Source organism: Sorex fumeus, unplaced genomic scaffold, assembly GCF_029834395.1.
Source record: "Sorex fumeus unplaced genomic scaffold, SorFum_2.1 ptg000098l, whole genome shotgun sequence".
NCBI classification, from domain to species: Eukaryota; Metazoa; Chordata; class Mammalia; order Eulipotyphla; family Soricidae; genus Sorex; species Sorex fumeus.
In genome coordinates, this window is record NW_026606155.1 from 23,433,356 (window position 1) to 23,445,921 (window position 12,566).

The window sequence follows — 12,566 nt, forward strand, 5'->3', positions numbered from 1 at the left end:
CTTACCACATAATTCTTGTCTTGGAGGTACCCCACCGAGGACGTCCTGCATGAGGCTCCCACATCCCAGACAAAATCCTAGGATAGGAGACCCTGTCAGAGGCCCGATGGTCTCTTGGAGACTGGGTCTAATGAGCATCTGGGAGCTGACACTAAGGATGGGGACAGTCACATGTCCTTTATGCCAAAAGGCCCTAGGAGGGTGTGGGAAGGATGGAAGCAGTCAGGAAGCACTTTGGACATTCTTGGGAGGACAGAGCTCTGCATGTCATCACTGCTGGCCCCAGGTCCCTCTCCTGTTCTGGGCCTGCAGCCGGACTCTGCTCTTTGGGTCAGCGAAATTGTGCACAGAGTGACAGCTTGCTGAACAAAGGGTTGGAAAGAAGCCAGATGGCTTGGCTGGTCCAAGGATTCCCCAGGTCCTGGAGATTGGGGGCTGTGATGGAGAGAAGAGTGAAACCCAGCACAGTGGGCCAGGTCAGGACCTGACTGTGGAGCACAGACTCACCACTCCAGGCACTGCAGTAGACACGACCTTGATCTGGACCCTTGGGGGCAGCAGATCCTGCTCCAGGCAATGCCCAGGGACTAGGAGATGAGTTGGCAGCTCAAGGCACTCTGAGACACTTTCTGCCTTGGGGGGCTACATATCTGCCACTGAAGTGAGCTGCTAGGCGTCAGCCTGGGGGTTAATAGAGGCAAGGAGTGCCTTGCTTCTTCTGCTCCGAGTCTCCCCTTCCTCTCATCAGCCTGGCACTCAGTGCTTTGGTGTTGGTGGGAGATGGGAGTGTTCCTCACTCAGGAAACCCAGCCTCCCTATAAGAAGCCCTGGCAGTAGACAGCAGACTTTGATCTTGGACTCTTAGTTCAGAGCATCAGAGCTATCTGGGCAGCTTTGATGTTCACCAGGCCACTGGGTTTTGTGACTGAGGTTCTGGAGATCAGGGCTTTGGCCTTCAGTGACCCCATGATCCCAACCTTCAGGGTGAGTCTCATATGCCAGTTTTCCTGAACTGTTCAAACCCTGCTTGGAAGTGAGGACGGGGAGAGACCATATGCACGTGTGTGTATGCAAGTATGTTTATGCTGGTGTGCATGTGCCTGCCTGTGCCTGGGTGTGTTCAGGTGTGCATGTATCTTCAGGCGCTTGTGTGTATTGTATGATTCCATGCACATACTTGTGCATGTGAGCCTATGCCTCTGTTTTTCCATGTGATCACACACATATATGTGTGTATATATATTTATGTATCTATATATATATATGCTCATGAGCACACATATGTGTGTGGTTGTATGTGTGTGCATGCATGTGTGTATGAAAGCCTATGTAACAATGGGGCTGGGTGGCAACAAGTCCTCTGTGTCCTCTCCGGGCTTTTTGTGGGTTTTGTCCTCTTGGGCTGGAGCAATAGCACAGCGGTAGGGCGTTCGCCTTACAAGCGGCCAACATGGCCGACCCGAGTTCGATTCCTCCGCCCCTCTCGGAGAGCCCGGCAAGCTACCGAGAGTATTGGATATGCCAGACACAGTAACAACAAAGTCTCCAATGGAGACGTTACTGGGCCCGCTCGAGCAAATCGACGATCAACGGGAGGGCCTTTACCTTTACCTTACCTTTGTCCTCTTGGTAAATCCTGCCCAACAACGCCCCCCCCCCCGCCACCCCCCAAACCAAGGAGTCACACAGAGTTAGTTGGAGTAGAGTGGCTTGAAGTCATTTATTTTCGGACTGTACCAGCATGTTTGGTTCTGAGATCTAATTCCAAATTCCAGAAAAATAAACTAACGTGAACCACATGCACTATGAGAAGGCCATTGCGACGTGTCCATGATCATGCAGTGAATGGGTGCAGACTGTGGGGCAGGAGCCCTGGGCATGGAGCAAGGCCTCCCCCACTCCCTCCCTGTCGGCAGCCAACAGCAACTGACGCTGGTCCTCGAGGGCTGGGGAGAGGGTTGAGGCAGGGTTATTTGGACTCTGTCTCTTTATGGCCCCAGGCCCCTTATTGCTACATTTGCTACTTTGCTACTTTATGGCCCCTGGCTTGTGCCCAGGAGATGCCTTATCACTGGTTGGTATGAATAAGTAGGCTGCTGGCGTCTGCTGTTGCCATGGTTACATGAGCATAGCCTCTCTTTGGAGGGTCCTGTGGTGAGCTATCAGGGATTCATTTGGCCACTGTTCGCCTATGCCACATGTGGGCCTTTGCTGTGTATCCAAGTCACCCTGGGCATTGGGAAACTGAAAGTACGTGACCTCCTTTTGTTCCCCTTCGCCCCACCTCATCCTGGGCCCTACTGCTACCTCTCCCCCCGATACGTCCTGCAAGGCCTGTAATCCATTCCAGCCTCTGGGAGGGTTCCCCAGGGGTGGCCTTCACAGCCCTGCATATGGAGCAGAAGGGGAGGGGTGTATTTCAGGAAAAAACATGAGCTGAGGGCTCGGCCGAGAGCAGCCTCTGCTCCAGTGCCCTGTTGCTGAGGTAGTTTGGACACACCATCCAGGGGAAAGAGCCCGGGGACAAGTCCTCTGTGTCCACTGGTCCAAGAAACAATGCAGAGTTGTACAGGGTCCCTTAGGGCTCTGGCTGGGTGCCTGACTGCTCAGGGGTGGTAGACCTGGATACATCAGGTCCCCGCTGCACCCTGGGCCCTGCTGGGGTCCCAGGGCACAGAAATACCTTCCAAGAGAACAAAGCTTGTCTTTGTGTAAGAAGCGTTCCCTTCAGCCCAGAGATCCCTCGTTCAGGCCTTCAGGTTACGCCGAGCCTGTACCTGAGCCAGCCACAAACTCTGCACTTGCCACAGAAGCAAAGGCAATGGAGGCCTCTGCCCAGTCTCCAGGGCTTGTCTCACCTGAAGGGGTTGGTGGTCTGTGGGGTGACCGATGTGTTAACCCTCCTCAGGAACGGTCTCGGGTTCAGAAGCCACATCTAGCCAGGGCAGCTAAAGCCAGACAGGGTAAAGCCTGCCTTGCAGCAGAACCACCTTCAAAGAGTCTAACCTGGCTGAATTCCAGGTGATGCTGACCAGTCCACAGGGTCAGATTGTCTGAGCACACTTCGTTCTAGGTTTCACGTGGTGGGACCCGCTGTCTCTGCTTGGGCGGAGCAACCCATTTCCCTTCCCGCCTACGGTTCTGCATGAGCACGTAGTGGAGGTCACAGAACTGAGTGTGCCTTGTTAGGAGGAGGGATGAAGGGTTATTGCTTTGGGGGTGAATGATCTGAAACACTCTTCCCGCTGTGGAGCCTGCTAGCTCCACGGCCCCTGGGAAGGCCACAGAGAGGTCTGGAAGTCTCAGTATCCCCGTCTCATGCCCACAGACAACGAACATCATTCTGGAGGGCCCCTGGGGGCAGTCGGGGATGGAGAAGAGGCAGGGAAGGCCCTGGGAAAGGCTGCAGGTGGGCGAACCCTGGGCCTGCATCACTGAGGCAGAGAGGTGCTTTGGGTCTTCTTTAGTCTGTCTGTGGGCCCTTGTGCCTTCATGTTGGCACAGCCTGGGGACCATGGCAGGGGAAAGTTTCTTGTGAGAGGGTTATATAGATGGACTTGGACTGCCTGGAGGTTCTAAGACAGGAGGCGCCTATGAATGCAAGGGGAGAGGTGACCAAGGGCACTGAGGGGGCAGGGAGAGCCCAAAGACCCTTCACCTGGTGAGAGCCTCGCTTCACTTACTCACTCTCTCACCCCCTCATGCTCTCCTCACCCACTCTCACTCTTATTCTCCTACTTACTCTCTCACTCTCCTCACTCTCACTCTCCCACTCACTCACCCACCCACTCACTCACTCACTCTCACTCTCCCACTCACTCTCTCCTACTCAGTCACTCACACTCACTCTCCTCACTCTCTCATGCCCTCACCACCCCCCCACACCCAGCTGTTATAAAGTGCGTACAGTGAGCCAGGCTTTGTAATGAGTCTGTGGGAACCACTGAGGAGAAGCTGAGCCCCTAATGTCACCTTTGGAGACACTCTTGAGGACTCTTACCTCAGTTATGCCTCAAAACTCCATAGCACCTCAGAGACAACAACTACTGCCAGTGGGGGAAACTGAGGTATGGTGAACCTGGCCCACCAGCGTACAGATTCTCATCAAAACTTCTAAGGCTTCCCTGTTGGTGAAGGGAGGCTGGTACCTTGGGGCACAGAGCCTTCCAGAAGGAGGAAAGGCAGTCTCAGAGGCGCCCCCTGGAGTCAGGTTCCCCCAAACATGCTTCTGAGCCCGCACTCATCGGCTGGCTAATCTGCCTTCATGAGGAAAGAAATACCAGTGATCGCGGTTTGTTTTTTCTTTTGCTGCTATGTTTTCTGTTTATATGCTCCCAAGGGAGATCTTTATCACCTGTGGCCAAAAATAGATCCCAGGCAGGTAGGCCAAGCTGTCAGGGTCTGAATTCAAACCCACGTCCCCCAGTACCACTTTGTCCCAAGGCTCCTGGGATTGATTTACCATGACAACAACAAACCAGGTGGAGGAATACCTGCTGTTAGGGGAGCACCTGCGACATATACGCAGCCCCTGGCTGGGTGCCCTCTGTCCACCTCTGACCTCACAGCCGCTTTGACACGCGCACGAAGGGGCCACGAAGGGGATACAATGCAAGTCCTTTGCCGGTTTTTGCCAGGTTTGCTCGGTGTTTGCTTTCTTTCCCTTGATGACCAGCATTGTTCAGTGTGGGGGCCTTGGCTGGCTGCCAGAGACTCGCTGGGGTCTAGTCAGGGTGCGTTGGAGCCCCACAACAACCTGCTCCAGCACCAGACATGATGGCGGGGGGCCTGGCTCAATGGAGTGTTGGCCTTGCCCATCAGGATGCCACAGTGTGGGCTTTGCCCAATGAGACCGCCCCCCCACCCCCACCCCAGACACCACCACCAGGAACCCTCCCTGCGTCTACCCGGGACTGCTGGGGGAGGGAGGGCAACCCTCCAGTGCCCCTGAGTTCATGGCCATGTTTATCTTGAGTCATAAATGAGCAGACAGACAAGGAGTGAAGGGCCCGGAACAGGAAGGATTCCCAGACAGCAGTATCTGGGAAAGATGGCAATGAGATGGTCCAGGGCTGCTCACCAGTCAGCAATGTCACCTGTGCCGATGCTTTCTCTGGTCTGGGACCCTTGACACACACCGTGGGACCCAACGGCTGCCACCAGGTGTGTGGGAAACTCCTTGAGAGCTGGCGTCCAAGGAGATGGAAAGAAACGTGTGATGGTGTCCTGGGGGAGTTGGCTTGGGGCTGATGATGCTGCTAGGGTGTCCAGAAGGTGCAGGCAGAAGGTGGTCAAGACACACTGAGCAACTGTGCCTTTTGGGGGGTGGGATGCTTAATACTGGACAGGCTCAGGACCAGTTGGTCTGTCGTGGTGGGAAGAGTGAAGATAGGAAGAATCAAATCTCGGGGACTGTCACCATAGGAGCATCCCCTTCCCTGTTCTCCCCCCGACATAAGGTGGGGACCAGGGCTGCCAAGAGGACGGGGTGTCAGAGCACAGCTGTACAAGGAAGAGGGGGTTGTAAACAGCGCCCCCAGGCCTCGTGGACGCCTTCTTTCTGGTCTCCCCTGTTGCACGCTGAGTGTCCCCTCTGCCCAGAGGCGCCCTCACTCTTTCTCCTTCACAGTGACCAGATCACCCCGGAGTGAAGCTCTATCCGAGGACGTGGAGCGCCGCCGCCTGCCCGCCTGCTCCTCGGGCCCGGGGCCTGCGCTGGGGACCGTCAGGAGGACTGCATCAGGCCGGTGAGGCGCTTGCCCGCCAGCGACTTTCCCTGCAGACACGGGGACAGACAGGCACACAGGTCCACGCACAGAGACACAGGCACAGAGGGACAGAGACAGAGAGCCAGACAGGTGGATTAATGACAGTACGTGCCAGCAAGGCCCAGAGACCTAGCTACGTGACCCGCTGAACCTGGGCTTGGGAACCATAACTGCCGTGTGTGGGAAAGGCTCTGAGGCAGGCAGGGGAGGAGAGCTGCGGTCGGGGAGTGGGAATTTCGCTATCCATAGCCTGGCAGATGGTCTGGGAAGGCCAGTGGGCTGCCTCCGTGCTTGAGAAAGGAGCAGAAGGAGTGGGTGGATTGGTGTGTTGTCAGATCAGGGTGGTCTAGGCAGATGGGTGGTTTAGAAATGACTGAACAGGTCTTCAGGGAGAGGGGAAGGTGGCTCAGTTGGCAGAGCACAGGCTTAGCCTAACTGAGCTTGGGGTTTGATCCCCCGCACTGCCAAATTAGAGCTAAACAAAATAAGGTGAAGACCAGAAAGGTTGAAATGCAGGATCAAGTCCTGGAGCAGCCAGTACAGTGGGTAGGGTGCTTGCCTCGCATGAAGCTGACCCAGGTTCGATCCCTGGAACTGCATAAAGTCCCTGAAGTATCCCTGAGTGCAGAGCCAGGAATAAGCCTTCACCATGCCAGGTGTGGGCCAACATTAAAGAAGAAAAAAGGAAGCAAAGGAAAAAAAAATCAAGATCAGGTTCTCCTTGGGTGAGACAGGGGAGTTTGAGTCCCCTTGATGCTGCGGTGGGATTAGTGAAAACACAAGGGCGTGTGCTGAGGCTCCATGGCAGGTGACCAGCTGCCCCCAGGATCCAGTACAGGGGACCTGCCACCTCCTCTGTTTTTGGTTTCCGACTGGAAGTACCCAGAGGCTGGGATGTGAGGAAATGTACCAGTCTTTCATTTACAACCTTAGGAGCAACTCTTAGAAAGTACCATAGGCTGGTGCCTGAGGCTCATGGTCCCTGAGCCTGGGAGCCTTGAGGGGGACAGGGCACCCAGAGGACAGATGAGGAGATTGAGGGAGGCTCCCCTGCCTGCCCATCCCCCACGACTTGGCTGCACCGACTCGCTGCTCCTCCACTTGAGAAATCCATCATCAGACGGGGGCCTGGAGGAGAGCGTGTGGGTCCTGAGCACATTGATCTCTGTGGCTGAGAATGCGCTCCAAGCCCATCCTGATATTGACAGCGGGTCACCAATTCCATTGCCACCAGCGGGGGCAACACGTGAGGTGTCGGAGCGCTTGGTGGCCTGGGACTGGAGGGGCCAGCCATCGCTCAGGTTCATTTCCAAAGGGGGGAGGGGGAGAGGCAGGAGGAAGGCGCAGCGTGTTCTCTGGGCTTGGCTGAGTGTAAGCTGGATGTAATTAAAAAAAATTGATCCCGTTTGTGAAGCCTGGTAGGGTACTCAATAAACCTGCTGATTGATGCATTGATGGATAAATGGGGTATCTAATAAACAAACACCACAGGCGGTGGGTTGGCTGCATGGAGGATGAGGAGTCACGTGGCTTTCCTCTCCATGGAGGGATGAGCCAGCTTGACAGAGAATTTCGAAGCAGGGATGGAAGCTTGTCCCCAACCGGTCTTGCTCTCGGGACCTTCTGGAGGATCTCGTCTTTTTCCTTAACCATCCCCAAGCCCCTGCCTATCTTTCACAAGACTAAAATTTTCAGTTTTTCTCCCCTATCTTAAAAACACACAGATACACACACGTTCACTGGAAATCTCCCATCAGCCACCTTATCGGAATCTTCAAATGCACCAAATGTAGCCGGCAGCGGCTGCATTTCTACAAGGCTAAGGATTTCTTAATCAGATTTCTTCCTTTTTTAATCCTAGAGGGTAACAGTGGCAGCCTTTGCAAATCGCTAAGAGCAGGATGGCTGTCCCTCTGTGCAGAGCCAGTGTGACAGCTCACAGACACCACGGCTGACCTTCAAGGCTGCCCCCAGCCCCAGGAGCACAGCAGGCTCAGCGCCACCGCGCCTGCTGCCCTTTCCACACGGTGTGCCAGGCATTTGTCATCCTGCAGATTCACCTGGGAACGCGCCTTCTCCAAGCGGGCCTGCAGAGAGGCGCGTGACAGTGTGTGATGATGTGTGTGAAAGTGGGGGACTGAGCAAGTGTGCGCATGTTTTAGAGTGTGTGTCTGAGTAACTGAGCCTGACAGATAGCAAATGATTGTGTGTGTGCATGTGTATGTACATATAAATGCATGTGTCCATATGAGAGTGTGTGATCTGTAAGAGGATGTGTACACACACACACACACATATATGAATGTATGTGTGAAAGTGTGTGTGTGTATACCTGAGTGTGGTTGAGTGTTATCAGAGTGTCAGTCTGTGTGTGTATGTGTGTGCATGTGATTTTGTGAGAATATGTGGTGTGTGCTGGTATGTGTGTGTGTGTGTGTGTGTGTGTCTATGTCTGTGTCTGTGTGTGCGCGTTTCCCTCTCTATGGTGTGTGTCTGTGTGTGCGTGTGCGCATTTCCCTCTCTATGGTAGTGGGGGGAATTCAGGAACCTCCTGGTCAGAGGGCCCTAATAACCTTCCCTTCCTTAAACCCACATCCATCCTGCTGACAAACGTGTAAAGCACCTAAGCTGCTTTCCTTGCAGCGTTCCATCATGTTGCAGTGACCACATCACCAATCTGGACACTGCCCTCCTTCTGCCCTCTGCCCCAAGTGCACCCCACTATCCTGGCTTTTCCATACATGGTGTCTGGGACTCTGGGGGCAGAAATCGATGTGGAAAAAGAGAGAGTGCTAGAGTGTCTGAATAATAGTCTGTCACCATTGTGTACATTAAAAGCTCAGAGACAAAGAAGGTGAGGTTTACCAGGCCTCCAGACCCTCATTACAGCTTCATCCTCATTAGGGAGGTCATTTGGGCTAGAGAGGGGCCCTGGGCTTAGCAAGGCTGGAGAGACTATTTCTGGAGGAAGGGGTGCTTGTCTATTTGTTTTATGTGAATTTGGCCCTGAGGCCACCCCGCCCCCCTCCTGGTTCTATAGAATGGGCTGGGCTTGGAGGTGCTAATTAATCACTTCCTGCTGAAATCCTAGAGCTCAGCCTCCAGCTCAGAATGACCTGTGGCCAGTGACCATGCTGGGGGGGCCCCCCTCTGCACACCCCCACTCCAGCTGCTTCTCTGCGCCTGGACTTTCCAGTGTGGGTGACCAGCCTTTAGAGCATACCCTGGGGTTGTGTCATGTTCCCCCCTCCTGGCCTCCAACACTGCAATCCTGACTGCCCTCCACCGTCACCCTGCATCTGTGTGCACACATGCATCAGTCTTGCTGCCAGGGGAGATCAAGAAGGGTCCAGGTTGGCTCAGGAGGCAGTTCAACCTCTCTCATCATGATGTGCAATCCTGGGAGAGGAAGGTATGGTAGTTACTGAAACAGCAAGATGTCTAGCCTCAAGCTTTGGGGAAGAAATCCTGCCCTAGCTCTGGTTTAGCTGTTGGCTCCCTTCTAAAGAGCTGAGGCTCCCTAGTTTCCAGAGATCAAAGTGAAATCCTAGAGGCTGTCTGGGCTCAGAGAGGCTCCCCCAGTGTTTCAGCTGCCAGGCACCTGCTGGCGACGTGCCCCAGAGAGTGGGGCTCCCCTTTGGAACCTTCTAGAGCTCTTCCCTCCCCATTTCCATCCCCATCCCTAGCCCCTGTGTGGGTGGTTCTGAAGAAAGTGCTGGGGCATGGAGTGGGAATTGTGTTTCTGCCTAGCCTTTTGCAAAGCTACAAAGAAGCTGAGCTTGATTTTATTATTATTATTATTTTTTTGCTGGCTCTGAATGCGTGCATGATATTCCTCAGAGCTGGTCAGTAGGGAACGGATCACACTGGTGCCAGGAAGCTGCAGCCAGCACCGCCTGAGGCCTTGGTGTCGCTGAGTGAAGCAGCTGCAGGTGGTTGAAAATACTATTAGCAGGCAGCCTTTGTCCCAGTGAAAAAATCCACAGTGATGAAGAACTGAGCTCTGGAAGGTGCGTTCCAGAGACACCAAAGCTTTACATGTAGACAAAGTGCTTGTCACCTCTGAGACATCCGGCAAAGTTTAATCCAATCGAATTCAGGAGCCTTCGATTTCACGGAGCACAGCCTCCGCGCTGGGGTCACAAACACTCACACATTCGATTCTCAACCCCTGCTCCCCCCTGCCCTAATCATTTCGGCACTGTGGCCATATTGATGGCCTGGTGCCTGGAAGAAGGTGGTCATCAAATCCTTTGTTTCCAAAGGGAAAGACACAAAAGGAACAGCTCCCTTTTGTGGAGTGCTTGGAAGGGAAAAAAAATAATTCAACATGCTGCTCATCATGCTGGGGCCGTGCGCAATGCACGTCCAGATGTTCATCAACAAAGCATGCACCATCCGGGGACCGAGAGCCGCTGCCACTTACTTACCTGGGAGGCAGCTGCCAAATTCGTTATCTGTGAGCAGGGCTGTGACTCAGAAAGGAGCCCTGGGGGGTTAGGTGGCATATTGGGGGCAGGCACTAGGGGTTTGTTGGGATGGACCTTCTGCCAAGCTAAGGGAGTAAACACAGCTGAGCTGTGACTGAAATTCTTTTGCAGATTTGTTCAAAGGACTCAAGACCAAAGCTACAGATCTCAAGTCTCCCAAAGTCTTCTAAATTTAAGATAGCCACAATCTAGTAGTTGATATGGTTGTTCCTGGGGAGGGCGGGAGGTGGGTGGGGGTGGGGGGATGAACTTGAATGGAAAGGGGCATGAGAGGCTTTCTGGGTAATGGGTTTAGGCAACACTAGAATGCCCATTGGTCACATTCACCCAACTACTCATTTCAAGAGCTCTTCATTTGCCATGTCATTCCACTGCAAAAGGGAAAATGATTTTAAAAAAGAAATTTTCCAGCTATCACCTCTCTCCTCTGACACTTAGCAACTCCTTATTCGTCTTTGAGCTCTGAGGCTAAATTCAGTGCTTTCCTTTCCATTACAGGAGAAGCCAGTTTCCTTTGTTGAAGAAACTGGAAGGGAAAGCAGAACAGATCTGAAACATTATTTCTAGACTCCATGGATCCAAACTGGTCCCCTTCATCCTCATTCAAAAACAATGTTCTGCTAGACAGGACTCACCAAGTGACCCTAGACAACAAGAAGTGGAGGTCTAGGAGGTGAGCTCCTCTCAAGAGTGTAGGGGAAGGGTCTCTTATGAGTGGGTCAGGTTTCTGTTCAGAAGGGAGGAGGCTATGAATGTCCCAGGTCTGGGGGCACCTGCTGAGGAGCTGTCAGGAAGGGAGCTGAGTGTCAGGAAGGAGAGCAAAGGGCCCACCGCACTCCCTCAGAGAACTTCTCTGGAGGTTCCTGCACCCGGGTCCCTTGAGCAAAGCAGAGAATTATTCCAGAAGGGGCATAAGAAACAGGGTGGTTAGCATTTCACTTTTGAAGGATGTGTAGAGTTGGAGAGCATGCCTTTTGCTTGCTATAGCTTAGGGGGGTCTCAGAAACTCTGGTGGATAGTGGCAGGAAAATCCAGACTCTTATCTCCTGTTGCTCAACTGTGTGAAGAAGCAAGGTGAGCAGAGGGGACGGGAAAATCAGGTTATGGGCTCCCCAGGGGTGGCCCGGGACCCATCCACAAGCAGAGCCAGGTCAGTGCCACTGGAGGCAGAGTGAGGGACATGGTGGTCTTCAGACTCTTCCGTGAGGCTGGGAGTGTAGGGTGTAGGTGCAGGAGTAAGGCCTAAGGAAAGAGCCTTTCTAGGGTCTGTGCTACTTCTGGCTCTTTGCTGAGCTTTCTGATCTCTCTCAGGAGCTGAAGGGCATTTTATTTGGGTTTTTAAATATTCTGTTTATTTGACTTTTAGGAAAAAGCTAAGATATACCACAAACATAAAACAACGCCCAACTGGGGGAAAAATCGAGAGGTGAACATGAAACTCATAACAAAATTCACTGACTGAAAAAATATATATTCGTGGGTGTTTAGACTCATTTTTAAAAATAAGGAATATGAGCAAAATAAAAGAACAAATGTGAGGGAGCAGCCTACCATACACGGCAGTAAGACCATCAGATTTGTGGTGTCAAGGTAGCTGGGGAATCCATTGGGCAGCCATCCCTTCTGAATGCAGTTGCCTGAGAATGTCATTGCAAAGGGGACCTCATATATGAACCAGTAACAGGCTCTTGGTTGGCATCTACCAGTGTTTCCCTCCCGCCTCCGAACTGTTCCTTTAGAACACATGAGCTGCCTCTTCTTCTCCAACCCACTGCGAAGCACCTGTCTGTCTCCCACGAGCCTGCCCGGGGATTTCTCTGGATTTTTTTTATTCCTGCCCAATTGGAGTGCATCCAGATCTCATCCTCCTGCCATCTCCTCTTCCACTTGCTTAGTCCCTGATTGATGGTGGTTGTGTGGGAATGGTCTTGGGAGTGGGGACAAAGGATATATAGCCACTCTGTCATCAGAATGGGGAAGCTCTTGATTCCAGCAAGCTGGGTGATTCAAAAATGCTGGCACTCATGCCCACACCATCCTACCGCTTAAGAACCACTTCAACCTGAGCACTGTATGCACACCAGTGCACATAGCTCCCTTCCTGAACCACAGGGCATGTGGTGCCTCCGTCTTGCTGAGCAAGAAACCTCAGCTCTGGATTTTATCTGAGACCACCACAGGCCTTTCTGCTCTGCCATGGGGCTTCCCTTCTTCCCTCTGGGGCTCCTGGTGGGAGAGGGACTGTGGTGGTGTGACCTTCTGGCTGGCAGGCCTGATGAAGTAAACCTTTGGCAACCATGCTGAGCTG

At 53.2% G+C, this 12,566-nt stretch overlaps 1 protein-coding gene across 9 annotated transcripts in view; it reads right to left on the minus strand.

The window, feature by feature from the left end:
• Positions 1 to 5,376: 5,376 nt before the first annotated feature.
• RGS6 (regulator of G protein signaling 6) overlaps positions 5,377 to 12,566 on the minus strand; it is a 570,853-nt gene continuing 563,663 nt past the window's right edge. For 5 of the 9 annotated variants that reach the window (XM_056133560.1, XM_056133562.1, XM_056133561.1 and 2 more), the window contains exon 19: positions 5,377 to 5,776. In XM_056133560.1, the coding sequence (XP_055989535.1) occupies positions 5,610 to 5,776 (167 nt within the window). In that variant the 3' untranslated portion in view covers positions 5,377 to 5,609. The remainder of the gene's footprint in view (positions 5,777 to 12,566) is intronic. The other 4 variants (XM_056133563.1, XM_056133564.1, XM_056133565.1 and 1 more) reach the window with 3 other exon arrangements.